Raw genomic sequence first — 19,673 nt, forward strand, 5'->3', positions numbered from 1 at the left:
AGTGTTATTTATCTTATTTGGCTCATGTACATGATCTCACTATGGAGTCATCTCCTATAGAGACTACGAGGGTGGTGAGAGAGTTTATGGATGTATTTCTTATAGACTTGCCAGAAGTTTCTCTTGACTGTGATATCAATTTTGTGATTGATTTGAAGCCTGACACTAAACCCATCTCTACTCCTTATCAGATGGCTCTGATAGAATTGAATGAGTTAAAAGAACAATTGGAAGATTTATTGAAGAAGGAGTTTATTAGACATAGTGTATCACCATGAGGTGCACCAATTTTATTTGTGAAGAAGAAAGATGGTAATATAAGGATATGTATTGACTATCGATAGTTGAACAAAGTCACCATCAAGAACAAGTATCCTCTCCCTTGCATTGATGATTTATTTGACCAACTTCAGGGTGCATCGGTGTTCTCAAATATTGACTTGAGGTTGGGTTACCATCAGTTGAGAGTTCAGGAATCAAATATACTAAAGACTGCATTTAGGACTCGTTATGGGCATTATAAGTTTGTGGTTATGTCCTTTGGGTTGACTAATGTATCGACTGCTTTTATGGAGTTGATGAACCGGGTATTTCAACCTTATTTGGTCTTATTTGTGATCATGTTTATTAATGATATCTTGGTTTATTCTAAGAATAAGGCGAATCTTGTTAGGCACTTGAGGACAGTCCTTTCAGAGATTGAGAGAGGAGAAGTTGTATGCAAAATTCTCCAAATGTGAGTTTTGGTTTGAGTCCGTGACATTATTGGGTCATATAGTGACCAAGGATGGTATTATGGTTGATCCGACCAAAGTTGTAGCAGTTCGTGATTGGGTTAGGCATACTTCGGTTACCGATATTCAGAGTTTTATTGGGTTGGCAGGCTATTATCGTTGATTTGTTCAGGGATTCTCTTCTATTGCAGCCCCATTGACTAGGCTAACTCAAAAGACTGTGGCATTTCCGTGGACTGATGAGTGTGAGGCAAGCTTTCAAAAGCTCAAGGAATTATTTACTTCAGCATCTATTCTAGCCTTACCCGAGGAGGGCGTGGCCTTTATTGTGTTTTGTGATGCTTCGAGAGTCAGCTTGGGTGGTGTATTGACATAAAAAGGTAAAGTTATAGCTTATGATTCTCGACAGCTAAAGGTACATGCAAAAAACTACCCTACTCATGACTTAGTGTTGGCGACAGTGGTGTTTGTTCTGAAGTTGTGGAGGTACTATCTCTATGGCATGCATTGTGAGGTCTTTACTGACCACCGTAGCCTTAAGTATATCTTTTCTCAGCTAAATCTGAATATGAGGCAGCGTAGGTGGTTAGAATTATTGAAAGACTATGACATCACCATTCTTTATCATCCGGTCAAAGCTAATGTGGTAGCAGATGCCTTGAATCGGAAAGCACCTAGCATGGGTATTATGGCCTTTCTTAAGGCTGAAGAGAGGCCTTTGGCTTTGGGGGTTCAGTCATAGGCTAGAAAGTTGGTCCGACTTGATATTTCTACACATCATGGCATTTTAGCTTTTTGGAGGCAAGGTCTACTTTGATGGACCAGATTTGCATACACCAGTTTGAAGATGAAAAGTTGAGGGCCATTCGAGACAAAGTATTGAGTGGTGAAGCAAAATCAGCCTCTCTTAATTCGGAAGGAGTTTTGAGGATTAATAGTCGCATTTGTGTGCCCAAGGTTGGTGAATGGGTACGTATGATATTGAAGGAGGCTCATTGTTCCAAGTATTCAATTCACCTGGGCGTGGCAAAGATGTTTCATAACTTGAAACAACACTATTGGTGGTGTGTCATGAAGAGAGACATTATTGATTTTGTGGCTAAGTGTCTAAATTGCCAACAAGTGAAGTATGAAAATCAGAAACCAGGTGGTCCTATGTAAAGAATGCCCATTCCTGAGTGGAAATGGGAGAGTATCACTATGGACTTTGTGTCTGGATTACCCATGACATTGGGTAAGTATGACTCTATTTGGGTGATAATAGATCGATTGACTAAATTAACCCATTTTCTTCCGGTGATGACTAGCTATAATGCAGATCAGTTAGCTAGGATCTATCTTCGTGAGATTGTTAGGCTGCATGGGATGCCTATCTCTATAGTGTCTGATCAGGATTCAGTGTTCATCTCTCATTTTTGGGAGGAATTACAACGTGGTTTGAGTACGCTGCTAGAGATGAGATTAGCATTTCATCCCCAAACCAATGGTTAGTCCGAGCCGATTATTCAGGTGTTGAAGGATATGCTTAGGGTCTTTGTGATTGATTTTGGTGCCTGATGGGACCAACACTTGCCTTTAGTGGAGTTTGCCTATAATAACAGTTATCACTCCAGTATTTCGATGGCACCATTTGAGGCATTGTATGGTTGTAGGTGCCGATCACCCATTGGGTGGCTTGATTCTGTTGCGGTTGATGCATTGGATACTAACTTACTTAGGGATGCTATGGAGCGGGTATATTTTATTTAGGGTTGATAATTGACAGCTCAGAGTCATCAAAAGAGTTATGTTGACAGGAGGGTTCGTCCCTTAGAGTTCATGGTGGGTAATTCTGTATGGCTTAAAATATCGCTCATGAAGGGTATGATGAGGTTCGGGAAGAAGGGCAAGCTTAGCTCGAGTTTTGTTGGATAATTTGAAATCTTAAGAAGAGTAGGTGGGGTGGTGTATGAGTTGGCCTTACCCCATAAATTATCAGCTGTCCATCCAGTGTTTCATGTTTTTATGCTTCGATAGTACATACCGGATGAGTCTCATATGATTTCTTATGATGCGGTAGAGTTGGGTCCAAATTTGACTTATGAGGAGGAGTTGACAGCTATCCTAGATAGGCAGCTTTATAGACTCAAGACAAGGAGGTCTCTTCGATCAAGGTACAGTGGCAGCATAGGCCTACTGAGGAGGCGACTTGGGAGTTAGAGTCTGATATGCAGGCTTGGTATCCTCAGTTTTTTGAGACCCCAGGTACTTTATTTTATCTTATGTTTGAGGACGAACATCCTTTTTAAAGGTGGATATTGTAATGACCTTGAGGGTCATTTTCAGAAATCTGTGTAAAATTACCATTTTACCGCTATATTTAGTGCCCCCGAGTGTTATTTGATAGGTTTATATTGTTGGTTTTGTTAAAATCTTAATAGGTTGTGAATTGTGTGAGTTTTTGAGTTTTCATAAACTTTAACTGCTAAAAAGTGATTTTCGATACCAATCAGAGCTACGGGTCTCGAAACGGGGTTCCGTCAGTTTCATCAGCTCCGGAATATGGAAATTGGTCTGAAAGAGTTGTCGGAATCATATTTGGGATTAATACATGGATTTGAAGTGTTGAGTTGAAAATTTTGATTTTAATGAACTAAGTTTGACTTTGGTCAAAAAATTGAGTTTCGAGTGTCGGATGGTGATTCTACTAGTTCCATTGGCTCCGAAGCATATTTTCTGATCAATTTGCACTATTGATTCATATTTATAGAGTTCTAAATGAGTTTTGAGAGTCAAAAAACATATTTTGAAGGGTGGTAGTGTAAGTTGACCGCGGTCAACACGTGGTCAATAGTCAACACGTGTGAACAGTAACATTTTGGACAGAAAATGCCCCTTTCTTCCCATTTCAATATTTTCACCATTTGTTTATGTTCTTGGACTCCTTAAGGCGATTTGAGAACAGATTTTTGAGGCAAAGTATTGGGTAAGTGATTTTTGAACTAAAACCTTTCTTTTTCATTAAGTATTTGATGATTTTAACTCCTAAATCTTAGTTTCAAACCTAATTTTTTTTTGTTTCTTCCTTAATTCGAATTTAAGAAAATTAGTTATTTTTAACTCATTTTGAGCTCTATTTTTATGGATATTTCAACCATGAGTTCCTTATTACCAGTAGAATGTGATTGTCCAATAAATTTCCATATTTAACCCTTTTTAAAAATAATTAATTTTTGGACTATTTTACCTCCGGTTCTGAAACCTATCAATATGGTGTCATTGGACTCCTTGTGATGTGTATGTTTCATTGTTGATAGTGGGTTGTCATTACGGATGTTGAATTTGAGATTTGCTTGTTCGGTGGAGGTGTTCGAGTGCGATTTAGGCAATTGAGGTAAGTTTGGCTATTCTTCTTTGAGACTGAGATAGGGTAATTAGTCATTCATATGCTATAGACTTTGGGATGGGGCTGTAGTATGAGTTGAGAATGTTATATATATTGTGATATCCGCGTGGGGGCTTATTTATTAATGTGTTGTCGTGTGGGGGCTTATTTGTATTACATAGCCCGTGTGAGAGCCTTAATTTGTTATCTTATTTGCTTTGAGAGCATGTGATTCTTAATTTGCCTGTGAGAGAGGCTTGAGGATATAATTTGACTTGTGATGCCCGCCTGAGGGGTTGAGTTAGGGGTTTTGAGCATGCCTGAGTATTAAAATATTATTGAGAAATGGGTGAACACTTAAATTGAAATATTTTCTTCTCATTGCTGTTTATTGAGGGTGAGTATCATGAATAGGTGTCATGACCCAAGCCTAGGTCCTAGATCTGACATGGCGAATAAGGAACCCGAAAGTACCTCAAACAAACCTCTTAGCATTCTTTTAGCCTTTCATAGGTAATGACAATAAATAAACACGAGGAAATCATAATAGTAAATCTTCAACTTACATATGTCCAAAGCTAAGACAAGTCTTTAGCTCATCCTCAATCATAATAGAAAGAAATATCGTAGTAAGTGTCTAAAGATCTCAACATATCATAAGCTAGAAAGATAAAGGAGTATTGTTACCGGAACATGGCAACTCACCAAAAGTAGTCTTCAAACGAAATCTCAACTAACCACGTGGAAGAGAACAAGGAGGAGCACCGATCCCTACATGGTGATATCATGTAGGCAAAAGAGTATGCATTAGTACTTTAAATGTGCAAAGTATGTAGCCATGCATGAACATTGAGAAAATATTAAAACATTTATGTAATATGAAACATAATGCAATGCATGCACAATCAATCATATAGATATCCTTTAAAACATTAATTTTGTGGGAAGATGACCATAACCAACATTTAAGATCATGCGAGCTATTACATGAAATTCAAAATAACCCCCAAAGTTGGCCGGGGAGACTACTTGTCGGATAGAACTCCGTCAACTTCATTCATTTCTTTAACTTTAACTTTAAGGTTATTTGTGAATCTATTAGCCTAAGCCTACAAGGGCTCCTATGTTGGCATATAGTTAATGAGACAAGGGGTTGCTACTAAGATTCTCTTACCGAATCCTACCTCAATGCCTCAGTTGGTGTTAAATCAATCCCACAAAATAGTTTAATACTTTAAAATAGTCATAGCATATAGTTTGAGAATTCAAAACATCATATTTGGTGGAATAGCTAATTAAAATCTTTAGTGATTCAAATATGCAAGAACTGTGCTTATAGCATAAAGAATTCATCATTCATAGCATTTCATCATTCTTTTAATTTATAAGACTTTTTTTTATCATTGACATTGTTTTCATAAATATTTATTTGGAGTTAAAACTTTTAAGTCAAACTTCATTGAAAATATAGTAAAACTAGGTAGGTTTAAGTCACCTCAACTTTCAAACATGTATGTAAATGAAATTATGCATAAATACTTTGAAATCTATTAATTAAAAATCATGATTTAAACAACCCACCATGAATTTCAAGAACCTTTAAAGAGATAAATAGAGAAATTACTTGCAAACGATCAATTCATACATATGAAATCATTTTACATCAAAATAGACCAATAATCATTAGTTTAACCATGATCCATGCTATTAAGTAGAAATAAGAATTACCCATTAGAAAATATTACTTAAAATCAAGAGATTTAGTTAAAGAGTTTTGGACTACATGGATGGAAGAACCCATTGATGAACACCCACATACCGTAGAGTAAAGCTTAAAGAAAATAAACATAATTTATCATATAATAAAACTACTTTAGGAATAAGAGTGGAAGGAGTACTCTCATTGAAGCCTTACATACCTAGAATTCAAAGCGTTACTCAAAATCTAAGCACTTAATGAACAATCTTGAATCCTAGTCTTTTCTCCTCGTCGGAGCACTTTGTGTACTATACGGAATATATGAATCACCGGAATAATATTTCTATACTACTAAGAATTAAAATTATATTTTGAGAATGAGTAAAGAAGTGTATAGAGAGAAGAGTTGCTTGACAAAGCTTGATGAACAAAATGATGAAATAAGGTGGGTATTTATAGGTGTGAAGTAGGAACCTAACAATAATTAAAATAATTATAAAGAAAAATCTAAAAATTTAATAAAGGATTGTGATGCCATGGATGATGTCAAATGGAAGTCTATTGATATCATGGGTGATGTCAAATAGATCTAGATCTTGTATGGTTGGTGAGATGAATCTTCATTTTACGAAATACCTTTTTTTCAGAGCTATGTTTGAACAAGATAACTTCCTAATTAGAATTTGATGTCTCATATGAATTGTAGCTCTAGAAGTTTTATTTCATGTCGTTCAAGAATCAACTGATTTGGAGCATCCTACAGTGAGATATGATTTTTCTTCTACAATTACTCTATTTCGTCACAGCACCAAGTCTTATAAATATTAATTTATTTGACCTACATATCCTCCGAAACTTAAGATATGGTCTTCATGAAAGTTGTAGTAATGATGTTAGGGTTATTTAGAAATTTGAATCACCTAATTTGGACCATTATATGAAAAGTTATGCCATAAATAAAGAAGCAATATTATTTTCGTCGAGAATTGAAATACCATATACAACGTTTTTAGGGGGTGTTACAGTAGGTTAACTTTTGAAAAATTTGAACATTGTACTACATGTTGAGTTGAATATTGATTCCATGCCATATGTGTTTTGATGCATTCATCCCCACTCATCATATTATGAAATATGAGAAGTTGAGAAATATGAAAATGCCTTTTGAGAAAGAAAATGAAACACCTTTAAACTTTTGTATCTTGAGTCCCTGACCGAGGCAGTTTTACGGCAGGATAGTGGATACATTATGATCCCTTGACCACAACGAGGTGGCAAAGATAATGAGATATTGTGATTGAGGTATATGGTCTGTGAGACCCCCATGGGTCATGCTTGGTAGCACAGCTCAGTAGGTGTATACAATAGGCTGTGCGACAATCTTGATTCCATCGTACCACCACATAATTGAATCATCATATTGCATTGCATTGCATTGATATCTGTACTACTTGAATTATCTAGTTAATTGTGATTGATCCGTTGTTATGAGATTAATTTATTCACGGCATTCTATATAAATTGATGGTACCGATGCCGGAGTAGGACTTTTCTGTATCCAGGTGGAAGCGTTCCTTAGTTTATTTGATAAGTTTGATTAATTTCTTATACTCAGTTGGATAAAACCTACTGAGTACATATGGATTGTACTCACCCCTACTTCTGTGTACCTTTTTGATGCAGATACTAGTTAGGGTACCTCACGTGTCAGCTAATATTCTAGCGGATTGTCTATTCTCGGATTAGTGGTGAGGTCCCAGGATTCGGATCGTCACTAGTCTATCTTTATTTCTCAGTCTTTTGTATCATTTAGAAGCTTATGTTGTATCTTCAGACTCGAACCTTATATTAAATGCTCTTTATAATTATTACATCAGGTTTTGGAATAATTTCATTATTGTCCGTTTATTGGGTTTAATTGTGGCCTGACTTTCCTTTGGGAGTCTCATATGATTTTATTTTTTTTATTTTGGCTTACACATCGGGATGGGATTTGGGATGTGTGTCATTATGACCTTGAGTTTTGGGTTGTGACAGGATTACATGCTTGTATTCCATTTTGGTAATCTTGTCCCTATTGGGTACACAGATTCAGATTTTCAGTTGGATAGAGATTCAAGAAAATCTACTTCAGGATATGTATTTACTCTGGGAGGTGGAGCCATAGTTTGGAGAAGTATCAAGGAATCATGTGTTGTTGATTCCACCATGGAAGCTGAATATGTAGCTACCTCTGAGGCGGCTAAGGAGGTTGTTTGGCTCAGAAACTTCCTAAAAGAGCTTGGAGTGGTACCAATTACATTTTATTGTGATAACAGTGGTGCAGTTGCAAACATGACAGAACCACATAGCCATAAAAGAAGTAAACACATTGAGAGAAAATATCACTTAATTTGTGATATAACTCAGAGAGGTGATGTGAGAGTACTGAAGATAGAGTCAAAGAACAATTTGGCGGACCCGTTTACAAAAGATTTACCTCAGAAGGTTTTCGATAAACACATAGAAGAAATGAGTGTTAAAATTATGGCTACATGGTTATGAGTCTAAGTGGGAGATTGTTAGGATATATTATTAACCATGTAACTGTGTTATAGTATTTTTATTTAATTCCTTGTAAAGACTATTTATGTTATTATAATAAATTCTTGATTTAAATATTTAAATAGATCATTGTGTATATATATGTGTCCATTACTTACATAATAGACGATTTTGTGTATGGAGTATTTTAATTCATACATGGAAGATTGAAATTGTTATTTTTTATAAGTTATAAATTTATGTTCACAATCAAAGATAAAGTTGGACAAACATCTTGATGATTGTAGCACAAGATTAAATATAATTTGAACTTAATTATGAGAATGGTAAAATTCCAACTTCTTGTGCTAGTACATTTTGTATATATTGAACGGACCAATTAGAGAAATTTATTTATGTTCTGAATATTGATAAATAAATTATTTAGTCCATTACATGTACTTATACTCTTAATCTTGATAATTATTATGATCTATGTGATTGTTTTATTATTTTAATCTATTAAAAGGTGAGACTTTTTAATGAGTCAATAAAATCCTGATAGATTGGATAATGACCAATCCCATTAATGAAATAATAATTAGTTGATAAAACCGTGTCTCGGACCCGAGATAGAAGACACCCCTTTTTGGTTACTTATAAGTTTTCATGTGAAACTCTGTAGGTGGATTTTAATTCGACATGTGAAATAAATTAAGTATAAAATAAAGGATTAATTGGTGTCGGTAATTCTAACACGGAGAGTTAAATAAGTTGTAATGGTAATTTTTGAAATTAAATCGAGGAGTACAATTATAGATATTTAGTGGTATAATCTGTGATTTATTATAATACCATTAATTCATACTTTTACGAATTAATTATTATAATTGGAAGCCTCTGTTAATAAAAATTGCGGTCCCTATTGTGCTTGACTAATTGATCAAGTTTGAAAAATAAAAAGGATCATTATGAGATAACTATATTTTCGTTTTTCTAATATAGGAGTAAATCAATTATATTTTTTGAATTATCTGATAATTTAAAAAAAGGGAAAATGTTTTATTACCTTAAAAAGAAAAAAAAGAATATATCTGGGCTATTACAAGTGTTCAATGGGTGATTGTGGATGTTACTAATTTTTTAGCTTTAATGGTTTTAATGGCTCATTATTCTCGTTAATTGGATTTTAATGGTTGTTGAAAATGTTTTTTCTTTGAGTCTTTCCCCTATTGCTGATTAGTATAAATAGGGGTGATGGTTCTTGAGGAAGATCATCCTTTTATAAAAAGTATTTTTGCCCACAACAAGTCTTGATCTAAATAATTAGTGAGGAAATAGTAGAAGGCAACAATCCTGGAGTCTTGGAGTTTAGACGATTTTTGCAGAAGATTTAACAAGTAAGTATTCTTCAATATTCATTTGATTATATTTTTCATTTATAATTGTAAATTTCGTGATCTTATGGTATGCATCCGCTGCGTATGAATTATATACTATAACATATGATGCCTAAGTTAACTTGGAATCCCCTAGTGTATGAATTTGTCAATTAAGCGTTAGGGGTGCCAACTATTATTTTGATACTGTTTTTATTGGTGTTGGCATTGTTGGCCATAACGACAATTGTTTGCTCTAATAAGACCATAAATGTGCTTTCACGCAATGTTAGTGTACTTTGTTGTATGACATTTTTGATGCTAGATGGTTACTTCCTCCAGCCTTGAGGTGATTTAGAGTAACACCACTTACCTCTACGCGGAGTATCCTGGTCATGATTATCATCTCTAGCCAGGGATATGATTTCCATCATTTTTTTAAGTTCGATTATCATTACGTATTAAAGTCGAATCACCATTGTTTAGCTCCCTTTGATCGCTGACAACTTACAATATCTCAAAACCTGGCAATACTATAGCCGATTGCCATGTTATCTGGTTAACATTCTGTCGCCTTGTTTGATAGCGAGTTGATTATTGCATTGATTTCTCCCATATATGGTCTGGATTTTCTCTTAGAAAACAAATAGAAGCAAGCTAGCAAAGAGATAAGTGATAGATCAAAACATTCGGTGAAAATCCCAATCAGTTTGACCAAAGAGAAGCATTGGTTGCTTGTTTCAATTCAAAATATTCTGAGTAGTAGTAATGAAAATTAGAGGAGATAAGCAACCTATGATGTTTATTATCTACACTTTTCGACCATTATATTCATGAATACGTAACCACCATAGTGGATCTCAAGACCGCCTGATGCAAGCTTGAGATAGACTATCCAGGCATTTTCCTAATTTTTAATCAAAGTCGTCTTTCATTAACTTGGATCCCACCAGAAATATACTACAACACATCATTTTCTAAGTTGTCCATGTGTTAGAATTCATATTAACCAATATATATACATAATATTGTAAAATTAGTTTTATGAGGTCAAATGTGAAGGGAGGTGTATGGAATTATTCCTTGATTATTGATAAATATATGTAAAAAAGATTTGTTATTAAAATAGAAAAAATTAGCCTAATAGCCAATTAAATCACAAAGGAGGTGGTTAATGTTACCTAGCCAAATGTTAGGGGATGTTTGTGAAATTATCCATTTTATTTTCTTTTTGAAAATACATCTCGCCTTCTCGCCCAACATTCTTCTCAACTCTCTGGTGGTGGAGTGAAATCTCTGAACCGTGAATCCTGATCGATAGACAAATATTGAAGAAGAACTTGCCTGCATTTAGGCTCTTCAGTTTTGGGATTTGAAGAGTATTTGCTCGTCTTGCTGTTATGATTCCATTTTTCTCAAATTAATTCTATGAAACTTCCCAAAATCTAACTGTATACTACTTACTATAGACGATGATTCTCTACAAGATTTCTGAATCTCTCTCCCTCGTTTCTCTATTGAAGAGCGGTTTCACTCCCACCACTCCTCACTTCAATCAATTCCTCCTCTTCCTTTCTCGATCGGGAAGATTCAAACTCATTATACACTTGGTGAAATCAAATCAATTTAAAGGAGACTCCAAGACACGCAGAATTTTCATACAATCCCTTGTCAAAGAGGATAAATATGATGAAGCAGTTCAGTACTTGAAGAAGAAGAAGAATACCCAGATGGAGAAACGCTTATTTGATTCATTAGTTCAACGCCTCTGTAAAAGAAGAAACTCCGAAAAGGCGCTTTCCATACTGAAGGATTGCTCAGTGAGTGATGATGTTTTGCTTTCTTCTTACACTTTCTCTTCATTGATTTACTCTTTATGTAGTCAGGGAAAGATGGATAAGGCAATTCAAGTGTTAGAGTTGATGAACAATGAGAAAAACAAGTACCCATTTCATAATTTTGTATGTAGTTTTGTGATTTCTGGGTTTTTAAGTGTTGGAAAGGCTGAGCTTGCTGTTAAGTTCTTTGAGAATGCTGTGAATTCAGGTTATTTGAAGCCCAATGTTGTTACTTATACAGCACTATTAAGTGCTTATTGTAGATTAGGAAGAATCGACGAGGTTTCTAATTTGGTTGCTAGGATGCAAATATATGGATTAGAATTAGATGTTGTATTTTACAGTAATTGGATATATGGGTATTTTGGGGAAGGGGCAATTGAAGAGGCACTGCACAGACACAATGAGATGGTGTGTAGGAGGATTGAGTTGGATACAATAGGTTATACAATACTTATTGATGGGTTTTCAAAGGAGGGGCATGTGGAGAAAGCAATTGGGTTCCTATACACGATGAAAAAACGTGGTCTGCAACCTAATTTGGTCACTCTTACAGCAGTGATATTAGGATTTTGCAAGAAAGGGAAACTGTGTGAGGCGTTCACCGTGTTTAAGATGGTTGACGAATTGCAGATTGAAGCGGATGAGTTTATCTATGCAGTGTTAATTGATGGTGTGTGCAGGAAGGGTGATATAGAACGTGCATTCGAACTGCTCGGGGAAATGGAGAAGAAAGGGATAAAACCTAGTGTTGTCACATACAACACCATTATTAATGGATTGTGCAAAGCAGGGAGGATGATTGAGGCTGATGATGTGTCTAAGGGAATCCCCGGAGATATTATCACATATAGTACATTGTTACATGGTTATATGCAAGAAGAAAATGTCACGGGAATGCTAGAAACAAAAAATAGACTTGAAGCGGCTGCTGTTTCTCTGGATGTTACTATGTGCAACTTGCTTATAAAAGGCCTATTTATGATGGGTTTGTTTGAGGAAGCTCTTGCCATATATAAGAAAATATCGGATATGGGCTTGACTTCCAATTTTGTTACTTACTGTACAATGATTGAAGGTTACTCAAAAGTAAGAATGCTAGATGAGGCACTTGAAATATTTGATGAATTTCGGAAGGCATCTATAACTTCAGCTGCATGTTACAATTGCACCATTCAGGGGCTCTGTAAGAATGACATGCCGGACATGGCAGTTGAAGTATTCGTTGAACTAATAGATCAAGGTCTGCCTTTAAGTACAAGGATCTATATGATATTGATAAAAAAGATCTTTGGAGTTAAGGGTGCTGATGGAGTTTTAGATTTGTTTCAGAGATTGGGAAGAATTGAGCATGAAAAATTTGGTTCAATGTGTAGCGATGCTGTTTCTTTCCTGTGCAACAAAGGATTATCAGAGGCTGCATTCGATCTATTAATGGTGATCCAAAGTAATGGCTTTGTACTAAGCAAGAACTCTTACTATCTTATAATGAGATCTCTTCTCTATGGTGGCCAAACCTTTTTGACTGGCCTCCTTTTGACAACATTCATAAAAAATTATGGGATGTTTGAGCTTAGAGAAAAGGAGATACTTGTGTACTTTCTTTGCATTAAAAATGTAGAAACTGCGCTTCGGTTTCTTGCTACTATGAAAGGTGGCGTATCTGCGGTAGCTTTTCCTGCTATTGTTTTGAGGACACTGACAAAAAGTGGCCGATATCTGGATGCTTTTGACCTTGTTGTGGGAGCGGGAGATAAGCTACTGCTCTTGGATGTGGTTGACTACTCAATTGTTATTGACGGCCTTTGCAAAGGAGGACATATTGACAGGGCGTTAGATCTCTGTAAGTTTGCCAAGAATAAAGGAATTTCTTTCAATATTGTAACCTATAACTCAGTTATCAATGGGTTGTGTCGTCAAGGGTGCGTGGTTGAAGCTTTTCGGTTATTTGATTCATTAGAAAAGAATAATATAGTTCCTTCAGAAATCACATATGGTATACTCATTGACACTTTATCAAAAGAAGGTCGTTTAGAAGATGCGAGAAGGTTGTTTGAGGAAATGTCCCTAAAGGATCTTAGACCAAATACTCACATATACAATTCATTAATTGATGGATGCAGCAAGTTAGGTCAAGTCCAGGAAACTTTGAAGCTTCTTCTTGATTTGCAAGCTAAAGGCCTAACTCCAGATGAATTCACTGTCGGTGCAGTACTTAACAGCTATTGTCAGAAGGGTGACATGGAGGGAGCTCTTGGGTTCTTTTCTGAGTTCAAAAGGAGAGGTACACTACCTGATTTCTTGGGTTTCATGTACTTGGTGAGAGGCTTATGTGATAAAGGAAGGATGGAAGAATCTCGATGCATTTTGAGGGAGATGTTTCAATCAAAATCTGTCATTGATCTTCTTGGCAGAGTTGAAAGCGAGATTGAAACAGAGTCAATTGGAAGTTTTCTTTCTCTGTTGTGTGAGCGAGGAAGCATCCAAGAGGCTGTTAATATTCTCAATGAAGTGATGTCCATGTTTTTCCCTGTTAGAGAGAAGAGATTTGATTCTAAAGACTTATTCTACAAATACAAAGCAGATATAGGCTCCCAATCATGCGAGAGTTGGACATCGGTGAAGGCATCAAACAACCCTCATAATCAAGACACTCAAATAAACCAGTTCCTTGACTTCAATTCTTATTATTCTTGTATTGCTTTATTATGTTCAAAAGGGGAGTATGATAATGCTAATGAAGTGGCAAAAATTGTTACTGGTTTCACTTAGAGCTTATTTGTCTTTGGACAAAATTGACTAGCTTCTCTGGATATGGTTTGAGCTCTTCTAGTGTTTCTTGCTGGAACAAAGAATCATACAACCATACAGGAGCTATATTGGGTATGTTTTCTTCTTGTTGAGTTATACCTCAATATAATCTGCATGTTTGTTTCTTTTTGGTGACTCTTGGTTAACTCATATATCTGTTTTTCACAAACAGTTCAAAATGATTTTTGTAACTTTGTAGTGGGAGTTTATTCTACTTAGACTTATTCTGAGTGTTTGCTTTAAAAGAGATAGGTCAAGCAATTATATATTGTTAACTTATAAAATCTATTTCTTCTAATTATATAACATAACATTCATTACTAAGTTGCACGTATGAATTCCAATGCAAGTATTTGAATTATGAGCCAACTCCGAGTTTGATATCCAATGCAGGTGGAAAAAGAATTGGAAGCCTTACACCAAAAAGAGCAAATCTTGGCCTCTAAAGCTAGGTGTTAGGAAACTTGGCACAATGGACTTAGTAGTATTCTTTCTACAGCAGAAGCACAGGGGAATTCGGACCTTCTTGCAAAGACCATTCAAGACTTTGTGGCATTTTATCTGCACTTTTGCAGACTATACATAAAGCTTTAGGTGATGTCTCACTGTCACTACCTGTGTTATTGCGGTAATTTTACACATGTCACTTTTGCAGACTATACATAACATTTGCACACTTCACTTATCTGGTTATAAATTTCTTTCCCTCCTGCTTTCACCATTCAAAAGGTGAGTTGTGATGAGTATTTATCCGTTGAGGTAAAGCTTATCTCATTGTTGTTACTTGTAGTTCTTGTTGCACTATTAATGAGACAGATGAGACTAGTGACTCAGCGACCTAGCTTATTTCATTCTGTGTTATAGTGTTTGATAACATTGATAAATCAAACACCACTGTCTTTGACATTGTCCTACAGATTTTCGAGAGTGGGTTATATTTGGATTCCCTTGGAAGATGGATTGCTTTATGGGATGTACTGGTTATCTTGGCATCGAGAATTGGAAGTGAATTGTGTTATGATTGCATGTATCTAGGTGAATCTTGGGAATCTTGCAAGCCACCTTTCAAGCATTTTTTACGAGTACTCAGCAGATGCAAAAGACGGACCATGATTTCAATTTCTATGAATATTTGACTGAGGTAATGTTTGCAGCTATTAAAAGATTATTATGACTTGTTCAATTGCATTCTAGAAGGCTACTGGATTATGTATTTGTTTCTAATTTTTATATTTCCATACTTACTAACTTCATCTTTGTAATTTCTTTTTCAGGGAGAGAAGCCTGAGTTTTCTATTCCTTGGATGACTGATTGTTTTTCCTCAGTTTTCTATCACTGATTATATTTCTATTTTCAGTCTTCAAGTTAGCTTCCTTGGGAGAAAAAAAGGTGGTTGTTTTCCATCTGCAGTTTTGTTTCGATATGTTTGGACGAATAATATTGTTGTGGCGGTATTGAAGGTAAGAGTGTTATTCTCTTAAACCATATTGAGAGGACTTATCTGTCATGGTTACTTGGCATAATTAAAATATTATGATTGACCATGTTCCCAGAAGAAAGATACTTCCGAGCAAGGGTGAGCACAACTGAAGTGGCTATACATACAAATCGATTACTCCCTCCATCCCAATTTGTGTGATGGTGTTTGATTGAACACAGGATTTTGAAACTTGTGATCTAATATAAGCTATATATATTTGTGGTTATAAATATCTCATTAAGGGTAGAATGAGAAATCTAAAGTTAAATTGTTTCTAAATATAGAAGTGTGCTATTTTTCTTTGGAACGACTAAAAAGGGAAGTGTGTTACATAAGTTGGGACAGAGGGAGTAGGTAGGGAGGATTTTCCTGTATTTCAAAGACATGTACTTCCATTTTGTTTACTATAAAGTATAGAGGTCTTGGAAAACTGAGTGTTTAGTTAGCTGAAGCTTTTGATATTGTTTTAACTTCCTGCAACTGCAAGTCCACGAGATGGCTGTTGCTTCTAGTCATTGCATGTGTCTTGAACTAATTCATTAAGTTCTTACTGTTCTGTTTAGCCTAAAAATTGCTCAAGATGAGAGACGGAATATTTGTTTTTTTCCGCTCATTTTTGGTTACAGATGGTTCTTTAGAATTGCCAGATTGAGTATGTTATCATCTTTTCGGATTTTTTGTCACAGAGAGTTTAAAATTGTGACTTTCACCCTTGATTAGCTGTCTCTTTGACTCATTTTATATTGTGAATGAACTATTATCTCATTTGATTTTGTTTTTCTTTCCCAGGCAGGCAGGCATGTAATTAACGGTTTTCTGGAGAAGTTAGTACTTGGATTTGTCAAAGTGGATGACAATGGCGAGCACTCGTTGAGAATGATTCTGATCTAGTTCATGGCCTATTAGAAGTAGAAGGTGATTTGGTGGGATCTTCATGGACAGGAAAAGGTTGCAGTCAGTTTGATAATGATCGAGTGACATTGCTTCCTCGGATCAAACTGAGGATCCCTTAGATAGATGCAAAAGCAGCGCTCAATTTCTTCATTTTGGATTTTTCCATTCCTTGCTACAGGTCTTTCTAGAACCCATCTAAGTAATGTTCGCAATACAAAATCCTATTGGTCTCTTTTTTATTAACCTATCGATAACAGGATCGATGCTTACAGTGATATGCTTTAGGGCACAAACAAGTTATCCTTTAGAACTCAGGATAATCAACAACATCAACATTATAAGACCTTCAGAAAGTCCTTATTTTCTACCAGATTGAAAAAGATCAAGTTAAGTAAATTGTTGCCTAGTGAAATTGTTGGATTCCTAGGATGAAGCCAGTTTACCTTGTGTTCTGACATCTGATTCATATAAAGAAATTTCGATCAAAAAGAAAAATTTTAGTTTGCTCTCAAAATTTCAATTTCAAGATGAATAGAATAATAAATAAAGCATTTGCACCCCGATTGACCTCTCACAAATTTCATATGTCAAAGTATCTTAATAATTTTTTATTTCCACGAATAATCATTCAGATAAAATGTTTATTTAAAATAAAACTATTATCAAGGAAATTTCTAATCTAAATAAAGTAATGTCATGTCGACAGATCATATTACTAAGAGCACGAGGGACATTTAAAATAGTTCGAGGGCATATCATTTTCAATAGTTTGAGGATATTTTATGTCGTTTTTTATAATTAAAATTTTGTTAAATAAATTTTTATTTATAATTAATTTTAAATAATTAAATTGTAACCAATAGATGTCCTCTGTTTAAAAAAATTATTCAAATTATTTAATTAAAATTTTGTTAATAAATTTTGATTTATAATTAATTTTAAATAATTAAATTGTAACCAATAGATAGCCGCCACATGTTTAAAAAAATTATTCGAATTAATTTTTTTTTAAAGAAATGGCAGTCATCTATTTGTTACAATTTAATTATTTAAAATTAATTATAAATCAAAATTTCTTTAATATAATTTTAATTAAATAATTTGAATAATTTTTTTAAACACGTTGCTTCCATCTATTGGTTATGATTTAATTATTTAAAATTAATTATAAATCAAAATTTATTTAGTAAAATTTTAATTAAATAATTTGAATAATATTTTTAAACACGTGGTGGCCATCTATTGGTTAAAATTTAATTATTTAAAATTAATTATAAATCAAAATTTATTTAGCAGAATTTTAATTACGGAAAAAGGCCTAAAACGCCTTCGAACTATCGAAAATTGTACAAAAATGCCCCTCATGCCCCTTTCCGTTAAAGAAAATGTCATTTTTGGACCGGTGGATGTCAAAGACATTTCAGGCCCAACAAATGAATTAGAAGCATTTTTGTACCATTTTTAATAGTTCGAGGATATTTTAGGCCTTTTCCGTTTTTAAATTAACCTTCAAAACAAAAACCCTAATCAAACGTTATTTTATTCTTCTTTTTTCCCTCCACTTTTATCCTTAGCTGCCTCGTCTCTCCCATTTTCCCATTCTTGAGGTTTGATATTTCTATGTTCATCTTTAGAATTTATTTCACATTCTTTTGTTACAATTTATTTTGTAAGAAAAAGAAATGATATCATATCTTTGCATATTAATTAACAAAAAAAAAAATCAATATCATTGTATACTTTTTAATATTTACAACTGTATTTTTTTTGAGGTACACTAAACTACCGTACATGTTTTTGATATATAGGGTATGGTAGGTGAGTCATGTCCGCGAGAAGTAGTTGGTGCATAGAATGTGGCGGACAATGTAGTATTACCAGCTCTTCATCTTGCTGCATTCTCCCAGTTGACCCTCAGAGGCATCATGGAGATCCTAAGTTCGGACAGGAGATATCGACACTCTTTTATCACATCGCGATCGGAGTGATTATCTACGACAGCACCATCACTCAGCAACATGAAGGCATCACTCGAGTCAATCTCGATGATGATCTTCTTCAACTTGTAGTTCTTCGCCAAGGTCAGCCCGCAGTGAGGCATGGAGGGGTTGCTACCACACCTAGTCGCCCGATGAATCCTCTGTGCACCTTCCCTTACCGTCTCATGCAATACCTTCAAAGCATACTAACCCTGAATTCGACATGAAACTTCTATCTGTATTGATCTTAATGAAACCGAATAGAGGAAATGAGCAACTAATAACACGATAAACATTATGCACGTATCCAATAACAGAAAAATAAACATATTACCAATTAGAACAAAAGAAGAGGTCAGTCGTTGGTTTTCTTAAGTGACCAAGGCTGCCAATGTATAATTTATATAGGCCGATCATGTACACAATAGAGTTTAAATACAAAACAAAAGGAATTATTAATATTTACAGAGGAGTTCTATATTCTTGTTGTTAGAACATGCACAACGGAAGCATTATGCAAGATCACGAATTTAAATTATAATTAAATAATATAACTTGAATAAACTTAGAAGAACAACTAATCTGTTGAAGCTATCACAGAATTCATTCAAAGCTGATAAATTCAAAACTGCGAAACTGCAATCTTCTATTAATTTCCTCACTAGTTATTCTACCAGAACTTGCGTGGGCAAGTATTTGCTTTTCTGACAGAGATACTTTTCTTTACTGCCCCTCTTGCCCTTTACACAACCTTTCAGTCCAAGGAGGAGGTGTTTTCAGTCATAAAGGAGTAGTTAATAAGGACAATTAAAGAGCAATTAAAAAGAATCAAAACCAAAACGTTTTTTCCATTAAGGGCAAAACGTTTTCAACTTTTATCTAAACATTTAAAATTCAAAATGTCTTACTCTATTAAGAAGACTAGTAAAATATAATTTTACCTATTCTATAAAATATTCATTTTCCAACAC

At 34.8% G+C, this 19,673-nt stretch overlaps 1 protein-coding gene across 6 annotated transcripts; it reads left to right on the plus strand.

Annotated features, from left to right (window-relative positions):
* Nucleotides 1-10,938: 10,938 nt before the first annotated feature.
* On the plus strand, nt 10,939-19,043 carry LOC129880383 (pentatricopeptide repeat-containing protein At5g57250, mitochondrial). Of its 6 annotated transcripts, none has more exons than XM_055954385.1 (6): nt 10,939-14,420; nt 14,742-14,942; nt 15,266-15,489; nt 15,623-15,809; nt 16,619-16,901; nt 18,532-19,043. In XM_055954385.1, the coding sequence occupies exon 1, from the start codon at nt 11,172-11,174 to the stop codon at nt 14,307-14,309; it is 3,138 nt and encodes a 1,045-aa protein (XP_055810360.1). In that variant the 5' UTR covers nt 10,939-11,171; the 3' UTR covers nt 14,310-14,420; nt 14,742-14,942; nt 15,266-15,489; nt 15,623-15,809; nt 16,619-16,901; nt 18,532-19,043. The 6 variants fall into 6 exon arrangements, with proteins under 6 accessions (XP_055810360.1, XP_055810358.1, XP_055810357.1 ...); XM_055954383.1 differs by lacking the exon at nt 18,532-19,043 and adding an exon at nt 16,981-17,119; XM_055954382.1 differs by lacking the exon at nt 18,532-19,043 and having other exon boundaries at nt 14,742-14,976; nt 16,619-17,119.
* The last annotated feature ends 630 nt before the right edge of the window (nt 19,044-19,673 follow it).

This window comes from Solanum dulcamara, chromosome 2 (genome assembly GCF_947179165.1).
Source record: "Solanum dulcamara chromosome 2, daSolDulc1.2, whole genome shotgun sequence".
Taxonomy (NCBI): Eukaryota; Viridiplantae; Streptophyta; class Magnoliopsida; order Solanales; family Solanaceae; genus Solanum; species Solanum dulcamara.